Source organism: Acyrthosiphon pisum, chromosome A1 (genome assembly GCF_005508785.2).
Source record: "Acyrthosiphon pisum isolate AL4f chromosome A1, pea_aphid_22Mar2018_4r6ur, whole genome shotgun sequence".
Classification (NCBI taxonomy): Eukaryota; Metazoa; Arthropoda; class Insecta; order Hemiptera; family Aphididae; genus Acyrthosiphon; species Acyrthosiphon pisum.
This window is the reverse complement of record NC_042494.1, coordinates 4,621,895-4,636,968: the sequence shown is the minus strand read 5'-3', so window position 1 is coordinate 4,636,968 and position 15,074 is coordinate 4,621,895. Positions and strand designations below refer to the sequence as shown.

Sequence of the window (15,074 nt, the reverse complement as noted above, 5' to 3'; positions counted from 1 at the left end):
TATGCTACGTCACGTGCTTACCGAAGGATCTGACCGTCAAAAAGTTACGATCATACCTATTGTTTTTATATCATGGACTTTTGCGATCATACCCTGTTGTTTATATCATGGGTGACTGCATTCAAATATATTATCAACAATATTGTTTTTGGATCAAATAATGTAGCAACATGAAGACTAGAATATTCTATTCTTCGTGGTACCAACAATCAATATACATGGTTGGATAGGACTATAGATGATAAAATAATGGATAGGCCATTCCTATATTAACAAAAAAGGGGTCCCGAACCGGAATGTGGATGAGAGACAGACTGCTATTATATAGTACTCTCACTCTAGCAATGGGATTATAGGGATAATTTGTTTTAATCACGGTCTTAGAAGATATCTACCTTCTAAGACCGTGGTTTTAATTAAAAATTATAAATTTCAATACTGTTATCAATTTTGAACAATTTGGCGCCAAATAAACTTCTGTGATAAAGTTCTAATCTTTGTCTATTAAAACCATGATAATTTTTCAATTTTCAGCATGAAAATTTAATTTGTCATGATTTTCAATGAGAATTTTGGAGTTTGTAAGATATAAAATGTACGGTATTGTATTCAGTTATTTCGAATTTGATCTAATGAATCATTTCGTGAATATTGTTTGAGACTGTTAAATTCAATATACTTATTCGAAATATGGAATTTTTTTTAAAAAAACCAAGTAACGTTTTAAAACGTCTTGGCTCTACAAATGTCAAACTTGAATCGGAAGGAAATCAATGGTAAGAGTGGTTTTTATCTCTTAAGTGTCATTTAAATAGTCATCCATATAATACTAAAAATACTATATTGAGAACCTTAAAGACAGATTTTATTTCCATAACTGTTTCATACTTATTTTTGAAAATGTAAATTAGTATTTAACATAATATGAATACATAACGGCTGGCCTATATGATATATAGGTGGCAGCATAAATTGGCTTATATTTATGCAGTTTGCTTGTGTCGTTAATTAAAATATCAATGTTCAAATCAGTGTTAAAAAATCAAACTACTCAATAATATTTAATTACTTTAACCTTCTCTTCATCTTATCTCTACTTTAGCTCTACCTTCTAAATTTGGTTTATAACAATATACAAATTATCAGGTAACTTAATATGGTGCATTGTGACTGTTTGATTTTAGACTTACTTGATAGTGGTATGTATAAATAAACATTTATACTGCCATTGATGAATATTATCCTTTAAAAAACTAATAATAAATTCACAATGTCTTATATTATCATTTATCACTGGAATAAACTACCTAACTATGCAGTAGGTACCTATCTAAAAAATATATGAAATTTGTAAAAATACATAAATACTCTGGTAAACGTGTTACACATAATAAATATCTTTTCAATACTGGTAAAGAACACTAGAAGAACAAGATAAAACTATAAAATAGTCCCACAACAGAATTGTTCTATGAGGAAATATATATGAGTATTGTACCTACTACTTATGTAAATTATCTCCAGCCTTTAAAAATGTTTTATAAAGCGTTATAACATAAATATTAATGATACAATATAGTGTAAATTAAAGTTATATTAAACATATTAATTTGCTAAGATAATATGTCTGTAGACAATGAAATTAATGCCTAATATGAATGAATTATAAAAAAAATACATATATAGTTTTATTTGTTTCAGTAAACCCAAATCATCTATAGTAAGTTTGATAGATAGTGATGAAGAAAATGGCAAAGTGAAAAAAACTACATATTGTGATACAAAAGGTAAATGAAATTGAACAATTTTGTTGTCTTAAATTAATACTATACCCAGGTCCACATTAAAATTATTTCACATGCATTTAAAGTACCCGGTGCCGATGCCACTTTGTCCTCAAAAATACGCTCTGCGGGAATAACAATACCGCCTTGTAGAATCAACCAAATTTCATAATTTTTTTTTTAATTGCTAGAGGGAAGTATTCTACAGCCCGCATCGAGCTCTATTTTTCAATATTTTATTCTCAAACTTTATAATATGTCTAAAAAAAATACAAGATAAAAAGCATTTTTTTACAAATTTTTTAATACAATTATTTGAAATAAAATACAAAATCAGAGATTGATGCGGGCTGTAGGAAGTCTTCTTCTTTTAGATAAAAAAATAGCCATCGAAATACAACAATTCTATAAATCTTGAGAGTTATTCCCGTAAAATCATTTTTTTCGATATAATACACCCTATCAATCCCCCCCCCCCTAAATAGGTATCGGGTAGTAGATTAGTGGAAAAGTCTTATAATTGAGGTGGCAACTAAAATATAAAATTTAATTTTCAAATTGTATAGAATTATGGAACATTTTTAAAAACTGGCACCGGGACTCTTAATAAGTGTAGGAAGTTATTGGAATATAATATATTATTATCTTTGAACTTCAGTACACAGTCGCACACTCAGGATTTTTGTTTGGGTGGGAGTGGGGCTTACAAATCACGTAGTTTCTTTAATTCTTTACACACAAGTAAATAATTACACCTAATTTTTTAATAATAAAAATTGTTGGTAGAAGTATTGCTTTTAGGTCCAAAAACTATTAATGTGTATCTAACGTGATAAACAAATTTAAAAAAAAAAACATAGTTCATCATTGTTATATATTTGTGACAAAATAATATGCTCGATAATATGTTATAATAATAAATAATCTAATATAATCTTTTTTTATTGTGGGGGTCAGCCCCAAAGCCCCCTCCTCCCTGGGTGTGCCACTGTCTACATTATATGTTATGAGTTATTAGCTTATTAATTATTATATTTATGGACCCAAAAGATAAATATATTTATTGTAATATATTTATTTTGTGAATTTTGAGATTCAAAATTCAAATTGAAATGTGTATAATATCCTTAGATATAACCAAGATATAACCATTACTAATAAACCTATTGCTTTGCTAAAAAACAGTATAAAAATATTATACCTAGTACCTACAACTTGATTAGATAAATATTTAATAATATATTATATTTTTTTAATAAAAATAGTTAGAAAATAATTAATTTATAAAACAAAGAAAGCAAAGAATACTATATTATGCAAAAATTAAAAATTAAAAATTGGTTATTTTTTGTGTCAGAACTTCCAAAAGATGTCCAAAAGAATAAAATAGATGACAACTGTTATCACTATGATGATGATGATGACAGTATTATTTATAGTCCAGAAAAACCAATATCATCAAATTCAAATAATGTAAGTAAAAAATGTATACAGATTTTTTTTTGTATTAAGTTATTATTTTGCTAAAGGCTTAATTTCAATAAGTATGTTGAAATTAGGGGCGTATACAAAGAGGGGGGACGTGAGGGTCAGATCCCCCATTGGTTTTTTATTACCTTAGTATAAAGTTTTGAGAGGGTGGTGGTTTTTCCAATTTTCCCCTTCCATTTAGCCATGTTGTTTTTTTTTTATCCCTCTCTTTTCAGAAATCATATCTACGCCACTGGTTGAAAGATGTTTAAGTTTTGGAAATTCTACTTTTAATTTTGTACTGATTTAAGAACAAATTAATTTTAACCTATCTAATATAGTTTTTTGTGCTAACTGCTAATTCTAACTAACTATTTGATTACAATTTAAACGAAAACTATATTATTTACTTCTATATTTGAAATATTGAAGCAAATCTTTTTTTTAGAATACTTAACTGCATAGTACAATTAGACACTATTTAATAATTTGTTTTAAATAATCTCATATTGTTTAACATTTAAAAACATTAGCAAAATAATGAATAATATTTAAAATTGTAATTTGTGTATTTATTTTTAGACTTCTAAAGGTAGTAATGACATTAATTTTGATGTATCCAAAAGTCCATCCATATTAACAAAAACACTATTTTCAACTCCTAAAGAAATAAAAAAAAACCTGTCACTTTCTACTGTTTCAACACTCAATTTTGAAGATGTCATTAGTGAAACACCAAAAAATAGTGGAGAATTTATTATTAATACAGGTTTGTGTTTATTTATTCATTAGACATGTGTTTTGTTATCTTCTTTATATTATTTATGTTTTGGTTGTAGAAAATCGATCATCAGAATTGGGCATTTGGCTTAATGATCTAAATAATAATTCATTATTATGTGAGACAATTTCTGACGTAAGTATTGATAAAGTGTTGAGATAAACACTACATTTTATAGAAAACAATTAAACTATACTGAGACCAGCGAGAGAATGCAACTCGTTCGCCCATGTCTAGATGAATTTCTCCAACCACGCGGAAATGCGCAGTAATTTATGAGTTTTGATCACCGCTCAGTTACGTTCTCTCGCTGGGTGCAGTATAGTTCAGGGTTGGTAATATTTGTGTAAAAAATGACTAAAACTTATAAAAATGTATAACGACTAAAACATAAGAAATATTAAGTATACATTGTTTTCTTTGAATATTATAAATATCCTTTGAACCCCAAATATAACTATTATAGTATTATTACACCCCAAAACGGATTTTTTTTGTCTTTTAAAGTTTTAACACATACATAAGGTGTTCCTTAATTTACAATTTCATCATTTGTTTTGTCCCTCCTCTAAATTAGCTAATTTAATAACTATAATATAGTTATCTGAGTAATCCAAAACTATTATATTATAATAGTCTTGGGTTAGTCAGATAAGGATAAGCTGTTCCGAACTCGAACTTGAAGATAAAATATAATACATTTTTCAATGTTTACAGAAAATATCCTTAAATATTCTGTAATCACTATAAATATAAAAATATTTTGTATAGTGGTTAAAAGTTAATTACATTTTCTAAACCTTTTATAGAAATATATTTTATTATATTTCTTGTCTTAATATGACTATATTCTATATTGTCTTTACTATATAATAACATAATTTGATACACAGATCACAATTATTATTAAGGCTGTTGGAAGCTGTTAGTTTTTTCATGCATTTAAACCAATAAGCGGAAAATAAATTAAACTTCTAGAAGTCCAATTTCAATTTTGAAAAAAAATATTTGAATTCTTTATTTTCTTTTCTAGGTTATGTAAATGGTTTTTATTTTTTTTTATTTTCACTAAAGTAAAGGTAAATTTTTATATATAAAAAAAAAATTAATTTAGTACTATACTTATTAAAATTAAACGATTCAAAAATTGAAAAATCCGTTTTCTACATAACTTAGAAAAGAGAATAAGGAATTAAAATGTTTTCATAGTTAAAATCGGAATTTTTCTTCCACTTTTTGGGATTTACATGTTGAAACTTTTTTGATCTCAAAATATAGTGATGTGTTACTCCACGCATGTAGGTACGTGATGAATTTTCAAGAATCTTAAGATAAAATGTTCGGGGAACTTGCACACATTAATGATCAATCACTATATACGCACAGTCACACATCACTCACAATGGATAAATTGAAATAGAACATTTCCTAAATCCAACTCCTTTAAATGCAGGTTCGCTTTCAACCGGCCTTAATTACCTATTGTATAATGGCTATAATTATAATATATAGGGTATTTGCTATGATTTTGTGGGTATTATGATTTTAATATGATTTTTTTTTCTACCTACGCATTTGTAATATGCCTATAATTGCATTAATATTTATTAATTTAAATGTATTCACTTATGATCTCAAAACACCAAAATAATATATTTTCTATGTGAATTTTATAAAAAATATTTTTTTTATTGTTATCCTATAATGCGGCCCACACAAGGACCAGCCCATCTGGAAGATTTCTGATTTCCCGATAGGCCTATCCGCCCCTGACTATATAAATGGTTTTATACTGTACGTTTATACGTCTTATAAGTATATATATTACATGTTTAATTACACTATTATACGTGCCAACCCTGGTATTGTTATATTATAAATATGGAAAATATATTATATTTAGTACTAGATGTTTTGGCATCTAGGTGGTAGTAAAATACTGTAAACTGTTAAGCTATGTCAAATAATGGTTATGTTAGGTGATATTGGAAAAAGTGTATTGATCTAAAATTTTTTATTTTTTTTTAGATACCAATTACAAATTTAGAAAATCATTTGATGGGCTTGAAAAATTTAGAATTAGATATGTTAGAGGAGGTGTATAATATAATCTTAAACTTATCAGATACTGTTATATTTTCTATTCCTAGTCTCAAAAGCCCTTCAGTTTTGGTTGAGCTTAAGAGAATGCGACAAAAAATAAAAAATAAAATAAAAATTGGTAAGACGCGTTTAATGAATGAACCAACAACTTCAAGTAATAACAATTTGTGTAATCCTGAAAACAAATCCAGAACATCATTCTCAAACGGATTTGATACATCAACCAATTCTCATAATGAAAAACAAACATTAAATTCTCCAAAATATGGAACAACTAATACTTATAATAATTCTAGATTAAATACCTCATATAATCACACTAATGTAACTAATAATAGTAATTCTAATAAATGGTTCGACGGTCGATCAGATTTTCAAAATAATTCTAATACTGATATTTATTCCCGAGAACGTCTAAGTGTGAATGAATTGGACTCTATAGTCAATGACAATAATTTTGATTCATATTTTGTGCCTGATGTTCAGAGTTGCTCAGTTTACAGCAACAATCTAAATACGCATAACAATTATGAGACTAAAAAATTGTCATCCCAGTTTGAAGAAGGTAATAAATTAAAAATTATAGTACTTTTAAATAATTCTAATTTTAATTTATTTTTTACTTTAATATTAGCCATTAATATTTCTTATGGGAATACTTCTCAAGCAACCTCCAACTGTAGTCTGAATAAAACAACGTCTTTCTCAAATATGTCAGTTTCTAAAGGAGAATTCAGCAAAACAAATTATCCTCATTCAAGAGAATTATTTACTGTACGGTATATCAATTAAAGTTTTATTATACTGTTTATATAATTGTATGTATTTTACAGGTATTTAGATCAACTTTTGGTCTCCACAATTTTCGTCCCAATCAATTGGAAACTATTAATGCAGCATTACTTGGCCATGACTGTTTTGTATTGATGCCTACTGGTGGAGGGAAGTCATTATGTTATCAATTACCTGCAGTAATATCCAAAGGAGTTACACTTGTTATTTCACCTTTGAAATCATTAGTCATTGATCAGACAGAGAAATTGAAATCATTAGATGTAAATATTAATTTTACTATCCTAAGTTATTTTATTAACAATGTTGTATTTAGATTCCAACAGCACATTTGTTGGGTAATATGAAGCCCGAAGAAGAAAACATAATTTTCACAAAGTTATGTATGTCAGAACCAGGTAATTGAATTTGCATTATTTTTATTATTTGTGATAGTATATTACTTATTTAAAATATTGTTGAAAAGGTTTAAAAATGTTGTATGTTACACCGGAAAAAATTGCTGCTAGTATGAAACTAGGACAAATTTTAAACAATTTGCATTGTCGTGGAAAACTAGCTCGTCTAGTTATTGATGAAGCTCATTGTGTTTCTCATTGGGGTCATGACTTTCGGTTTGTGTATAATATATTGTACTTAATTGCAAATAAAAAATTCAATTGATTTTTAGACCAGATTATAAACGTTTGGGAGAATTCAGGAAAAAGTATCCAGATGTTCCAATTATGGCTCTAACTGCTACTGCTACTACTCGTGTCCGTGAAGATGTGCTACATCAGTTACAGATCAGTGGAACAAAATTGTAATATAAAGTAGTTTTAAATAACCATGTTTTGAAAAGAATCTACAAGATACTTTTTTGAGGAATTTTTTTTTCTTTCCATGTACTATGTATTTTGAATTGTTGTTTTTAGATTTTTATCCAGTTTTAATAGGCCCAATTTGCTTTATAAAGTTGTTCCTAAGAAAGGAAAATCTGCTATGGCAGAAATAGCTAATCTCATCAAAGAAAAATATAAAAATCAGTCTGGTATAGTTTATTGTTTGTCAAGAAAAGAATGTGATAATACGGCAACTTATATGTGTAATGAAGGAATCAAAGCAATTAGCTATCATGCTGGTCTATCCGATCCTAAACGTAATGATGTTCAAATGAAATGGATCACAAACAAAGTCAATGTACTTATTACTTAATATTATTCATGTGTTATCAAAACCATCAAAACTAATTTCATAATTTTCATATTTACTAAAAAGTTAGAAATATGTAATCGTTTTCCAATTATTTTTTTAGTTGGTTTGTGCTACAATTGCGTTTGGTATGGGAATTGATAAACCAGATGTCCGGTATGTTTTTCATTATTCTCTACCTAAGTCTATTGAAGGTTATTATCAAGAATCTGGGAGAGCTGGACGTGATGGAAAGACATCTCATTGTTTTCTTTACTATAGTTATCAAGATATGCATCGCATTCGGAAACTTATTGAATGCAAGTATTTAATAATCCTTTTTCATTTTAATCTTTTCATTACTTACTAGGTTTTTACTCGGTAACCTGCTTTGACCAAGTGATTCATAATAAGTCACCAATCATGCCTCCCCATTTTTATTCAAAATGTATGTGCTATTCAAAATTTTATTTTTAGAATTTTTAAATTCCTAACCTATTTTTAAATTCTTGAGATTTTTGTGTACTACTTAAGGCAACATATCCCAACCTTTTTCCCTCGCGGCACACTAGTCCTAATTATATTTAGCTGTGATACACTTTACACTAACTTAAATATGTTTGATATATATATACTAGCTGATCCTGTGCACTTTGTTGCCCATTAAAAATGCCAACGTTATATGAATAATATGTTTTATTTTATAATATGACGGTTACCATAACAGCAATTTTAAACCAATGGCAACTATTTATAAACAAAAATTTCCATTGGAAATCTCAAAATCCCTGTTTAAACACCTCTTCCTTTTTAAATTAGTTTATCCACTGCCCAGATGTCTAACCTATCTTTGTACTAATTGATCCCCCCATGTACTTCAATGCCCGGCAACCAATAGTTATTATTAGAATAATAGTTTCAAAACCCATGGTAACTATGGCAACCAAAGGACACTCACACAGCCAGACAAACATTCTATATCCCCTCCTGGGGTTGGTTGCCATGGTAATATGGACACACACACAGACATACATTAATTTTTATATATATACAGATATATCGTCCCCGTTCATGCAAAGTACACTAAGTCCAAAAATCGACTTAGAAATTTGTATTTTAACAATAATAAGAACTATAAATTTTACAGTGTCATATTATTTACTACTACTCATAAACAGCTACTTCCCTTAAGGGAAACTCAATTAAAAAAAGAAAGAAAAAAATTTGGTTACATATGGTATACATTTAGAGTTTGAAAAAATTGCAAAAGCTGATTCATGTTTTTGGACTTGGTGTGTTTTGCATGAACGGGGACGATATATAAGGTGTCCCGCGAGGATATACCCAATGGTGAGAGGGACCTGCCGCCCAGACAAAAACCGTTTTTCTTTTTTTTTTTTTTGTCGTTTTACCTATAAACTAAAAAAAGCAGGTAAGTGGATATTGCTCTGCTGTACAGTAGATTACGAGTGAGTCATTGTATAATCGATTGTATTAGACTTGAATTCAATGATATAATATCATTGTATAAGAAAAACGATTCTGAGCGGAGACGGTTTGTCAGTCGGGATATTTTATATTGTTATTGTTTATTTTATCATGTAAGTTGAATTAATATTATAATATTACAATTTTTTATTTGTTTCTATGGTGATAAACAAAGTGTTAAAAATAAAATCCCATTTTTAGAGTTTTTTCGTAATTTTCAGTGGTTTTTCCCGTAGCATTTAATAACATTTGACAAAATCGAGAAAATGACCTCTTTAAAGTACCATCTTAAACCAATTTGCTAAAAGATAATGTACTATATGTTGAAATCGAAGCACTCCTTCTGGTATAAATTTTGTATACAGGTTATAAAAAAAAAAAAAAGAGAGACCATTGTAAAACCAATAGCTTCTCGCTCCGCTCAGAATCTAAAATTATTAAAAAGTATGAGATTAATAAAAATAAATTGTTGAAAAGTCAAAATGTCCACAAAAATAAAATTATAAAAAAATAACTTTTAAACTTTTTTACCAAAAAATGTAATTAAATTAAAAAAATTAAATATGTGTAGTCCTTGTCTCGGCGAGTCTAATAAAAAAAAAAACAGATTTATGATATATTTATTTCCCAGGAGTTATAACCCTGTTTATATTTTTTATTTTAATATTGGAACATTAGGCTTTTATCATATTAATACCAAAATAGTTGTATATCAGTAAATTACTAGCAATTAATTTAAAATGATGGGATTATTTGTGTTAGGAAAACTCATGTAGTTACCTAAAATTATATTTTAATTTATTACAAATATTTGATTTATTGTAATGGAAAAACAGAGACATTACATTACGATTATATTACGATTACATCACACAAATCTAGTCCTAGTGGAAAATTTGGGTCTGGTTTCCCTTCATTATATTCTTACTTATTATAGAAATTTTACATCAGTGTTTATTAATAATCATGACATTTCCCAGTATACCTATGGAGGCCTCACGGCACACAGGTTGGGAAATGCTGACTTAAGGATATTGTAGAGATTCTAACTGATATGGGAGTTAAAATTATTTAGTAGTTTATATTAATCAGTAATCTATCAATTTTTATAACTTATAAAAATGGTACAAGTATAATAAATACTAGTTCTAATATTATATATATTTTATGTTTTTGTCAAACCATTGTCAACAATCTAAAATCTGTAAGGCTTTTACTCTTTAAGGCATTTTAGAACTCTATTCATATTTCACAATGGGTTCATTTAAATTTAAATTTGAGTTGTTTAAGATTTATAATTCATAAAATAATTTTTAAATATTTGTGTTATTTATTTATTTATATAATATTATTTACTTATAACTTGTATAAATAATTTTTCTGGATGATATGAAAATTCAAAATTAACTGTAAATAATATAAGTTGATTATAAGTTAACAGATAGTTAACTCAGATACAGATGAGTTAAGTTAATTAAAACAGGGAACTAGTAAGTTAAGTTAATAAGTAAAAAATAACTTAACTTTTAACTTATAAACTTGTTAATGCCCAGCCTTGCCAAAAGGTAATGATTGACAAAAAAAAAAAAAAATTGTAAAATCAATAAATTTATCACACCACTTAGAATCTAAAACTGGGAGTGACTGTTTGGTGAATTGTCCTGTATGCAATATCAATGCATAATAAACGCTTATAATTTATTTTTTGTATTAAAGTAGATGTCTATGTTTTGAGTGGTTAGTGCTGTGTATGTTGTAAGTATGTAATATTAAATTGAATCATTAAAAGTGATTGTGAGTTCAAAAGTTTTTTTTTAATTTTTTTGCATTTGTTTAATACTAATAAGTAATATTAAACCATTTTACTGTATCAAAACTTATACTGAGTATATTATAAATAAATAAATATTTCTGATTTATTTTGTTTTTTTAGTGGATGACAGTGGAAATCACGAATCGAAAAAAGTACATATGCAAAATCTATTCAGAATAGTGTCATACTGTGAAAATAAAGCAGATTGCAGGCGAACTTTACAACTTAACTATTTTGGTGAAACATTTGATGATAATAAATGTATTTCAAACAAAGAAACAGCATGTGATAATTGTCAAAATAAGGTAAATATTGATTATACCTAAAATACATTACCTATACGTTTTAATGAATTATTATATTTAACAATTACAATATATATATATATTTTTATAAATATAATTAGTCGGCATTTAAATATATTGATGTAACAGAAGATAGTATTGAAATAGTAAAAACAATTAAAGAAATATGTGGTTCAGGAGGTGGTAGTTGGAACAATAATTTTACTTTGATACATATTATTGACATATTTAAAGGCAGTTCGAATCAAAAAATCAAAACACACAGTAAGTTTTATTCTATATTATCCGTTTTATTAATATTTTATTTAATTGTATTTAAAATTATATAATATGCATGTGTTTGTAATTTGTAATTTAGATCATGATAAATTGAGTTTACACGGACGTGGAAAACAATGGGATAGATTTGACGCAGAACGGTTGATGCATAAATTAGTCCTAGAAGGTTACTTGCGAGAAGAAATGGTTGCTTCTAAAGTAGATATTATTAACGCCTTTGTCAGAGTTGGTCCAGAAGCAGACAAACTCATTCGAGGTTCAATAAAAGTAATTTACAAATTTAACTAACAAAACTTATTTATTGATGACTTAATTCTATACATATTAAATATGTTATTAGTTAAAATTAGCATCGGCTTCAAAGAATAAACTAAATATCGAAACAACAAGTAAAAATTCAAACACACCAGTTAATACTGTTCTAAAAGAAATCCAGGAGAAGTGTTATGAAAATCTCATGGACGTTTGTCGCGGATTGGCTGCTTCATTAAATGTGAACACTAATGCTGTTATGACAATTCAAGTTAGTAATTATGAATTCATGTATCCTCTAGTATATACAAAAATAATACTAATTATTTTGGTATTTAAACAATGGATCAACCAGTTTTGTTTAGTCCCCAGGTTTTTCACTATATAAAAACTTGTAAATGTTTCTATAATATATTTAAGGGGGGGGGGGGCTTGAAAATGTTTGTGTACTATATTTAACAATGGTTTTGGTGGCCAAAATATTAATATTAAAATAATATATTACTAACATTTTTACGAATTAGGTTTAAATATATTATAACATTTACAGGCCATTCAAGAGATGTCTCACTCTTTGCCAGAAACTGAAGAAGAAATGTTAAAAATTGTTGGAGTGACTAAAGCCAATTTTGAAAAATATGGCAGGCAATTGTTAGAAATTACACAGGAAGCAGCTGCTAATAAATTCGGTAAAAAAAAAATTGTTATCGCTAGTTGAGGAGTAGGTACCATGTGCTCACTCAGTCCAGTCTTATAAAATACTTGAGTAAAAAAATTCAAATACTTTATAAGTACTCAAATACATATTTTAAATAATTCTGAAAAAAGTAATTGAACAAAATATTTTAAATACTTTCTCAAGACTTAAAGAACTTAAAAACAAATTTATAATTTTTATATGCTACTTTTTTTACCTTTAATGGTAAGCTATAAATATTATTTTTTTTTTAACTTAGGTACCATATTACCTGTTTGTCTTTTACTTTTATCTTTATAAAACACTGCTAGAAAAAAAAAGATTAAATTTATCATTTTATTTTAATACTGTACAAAATGAAATACTTTTAAATATTTAAATATAAAATGTTTATAAATAAGAACAATTATTTACTTATAGTTGCCGAATGTGATGAAAATGAACTAAATAATTTTGAAGAGGAAGGAGATTGGCTTAAAACTAGTACAGATTGTCCATACTTTGATGATATGGCCACTGGTGTAGTAAACAATAAGAACAAAAGAAAAACATATCATTCAAATAAAGGAGGAAATAAAAGGTTTAAAAGAGGAAAGAGTAAAATGTATGTATACATGTTACATACGAAAAAATGCATTTATTATAATATTTTAATCATATTTTATTACAAAATATATTATGTTATAATAAATAAGTTTTTATAAATTGTTGATCGCTCATTGATGCTTCAATGCTACAGATTTTATTGATCACTAAAATGCATGTACATAATTGCGTTTATGGCCTATAGCCGATAATATTTAACTAATGGACGTGTTGAATTAAAACAAATATAACATATAAATGTATATAAATCATTAATTATGATTACTTTTTATTAAATAATTTAGCCCAAAGAAAAAAGCTGCAACATCCTTCATGGCTTCAAAACAATCTAAAGCTCAAACGTCTACACTAAAATCAACTGTAAAAATGCCACCATCAAATCGGCCAGGATTCCTATCCGCCCCTAAAGTATCTTATTTTTAATATTATTATTTTTATTTTTATTTACACCTGGCATGACACCTTCATAGAAAATAAAGAAGTTTTAGTAAATAATTATAATTTGAATATTTTTTTTAGTACTTATGTAATAAATGTACAGTATAAGAGTTGATGGAGGATATTTTTGTTGCATTATAATTTATTATTTGTAAGCAATAAATGTTACAAACAATAGTTATAATGAATTTAATGATGAGAAATAATTGTTTAATTATCTCAAATAGTTTCCCAATATATTCAATGCAAATGTGAATTTTAATATTGAACAATTATTAACGTCACAGAATTTTGAGCATATTTTATTAAAATCTTATTATTATAATACCTCCCATAATAAAAAAAAGTTTTTCTGTCATGATTTATTTATCTGACCTATGACTACAACTAACTTCTGTGTTGTCATGTCCCCCGGACACCGCTACTTTTGTCACTAACACAACCGCGTGTTAACGTCACAACATACATTTCCGACATCTTTATTCCACGACCGTGTATACTCTCGCCATAATGGGTGGAGGGACGAGCGAAGTCTATACTCACCCGATCAGTCACCATCTCAAGACATTTGTAGTCGTTTTGTAATGTATTATGTTTCTCCTGTGTTTCATAACACTGTTGGCCTCTGTGGCGTAAGCTGTGTGTCCCTCAAAAAATCTCCTTTAACTAAAACCACGTTCTTTTCATTATAATTATGATTTTGTATTTTACATAGGCAAAAGTTGCAGAATAATATGGCGTTACAATTTTAAATGATAATAGTTCAATTTCACAAAGTGAATTATATTGTATATTTTGTATACACAGTAGAACTTCGATTAACCATCACTGTCGGGACCGGGGCTTTGACGGTTAATCGAATAGACGGTTAACGGAAATTTTGCAAAAAAACGTGTAAATACATATACATACACACATTTATTGTATTTTATATTTATATTATATATTTATCATATTTTACGTGTGTACTTAAAAAAAAAAAAATACTTACATTGTAACAAATTATAAACATACATACCACACATATTATAAAAAAAAATCTGTCATTTTAGTTTGTTTTTTTGTTTATTTTGAAGATAATTATTTTTTTTTTCGG

General features: G+C 27.2%; 1 protein-coding gene across 1 annotated transcript; it reads left to right on the top strand.

The window, feature by feature from the left end:
- The first annotated feature begins 522 nt into the window (after positions 1-522).
- LOC100165064 (Bloom syndrome protein homolog) lies at positions 523-14,653 on the top strand. Its single transcript, XM_001952350.5, has 20 exons — positions 523-776; positions 1,702-1,787; positions 3,142-3,257; positions 3,837-4,023; positions 4,094-4,170; positions 6,064-6,703; positions 6,773-6,912; positions 6,972-7,193; positions 7,247-7,328; positions 7,397-7,544; positions 7,601-7,732; positions 7,845-8,109; positions 8,225-8,420; positions 11,522-11,706; positions 11,808-11,970; positions 12,065-12,252; positions 12,326-12,508; positions 12,788-12,926; positions 13,355-13,538; positions 13,825-14,653. Exons 1-20 carry the CDS (start codon positions 691-693, stop codon positions 13,961-13,963), a joined length of 3,558 nt encoding a protein of 1,185 aa, XP_001952385.2. The 5' UTR covers positions 523-690; the 3' UTR covers positions 13,964-14,653.
- Positions 14,654-15,074: the final 421 nt, after the last annotated feature.

Excerpts from the sequence above, each read along its gene's own strand:
- LOC100165064 (XM_001952350.5), top strand. The coding sequence starts at position 691 with ATGGAATTTTTTTTAAAAAAACCAAGTAACGTTTTAAAACGTCTTGGC. Across the intron at positions 6,913-6,971 it reads ATTCAAGAGAATTATTTACT|GTATTTAGATCAACTTTTGG; the intron begins GTACGGTATATC and ends TGTATTTTACAG. Across the intron at positions 12,509-12,787 it reads ATGCTGTTATGACAATTCAA|GCCATTCAAGAGATGTCTCA; the intron begins GTTAGTAATTAT and ends TAACATTTACAG.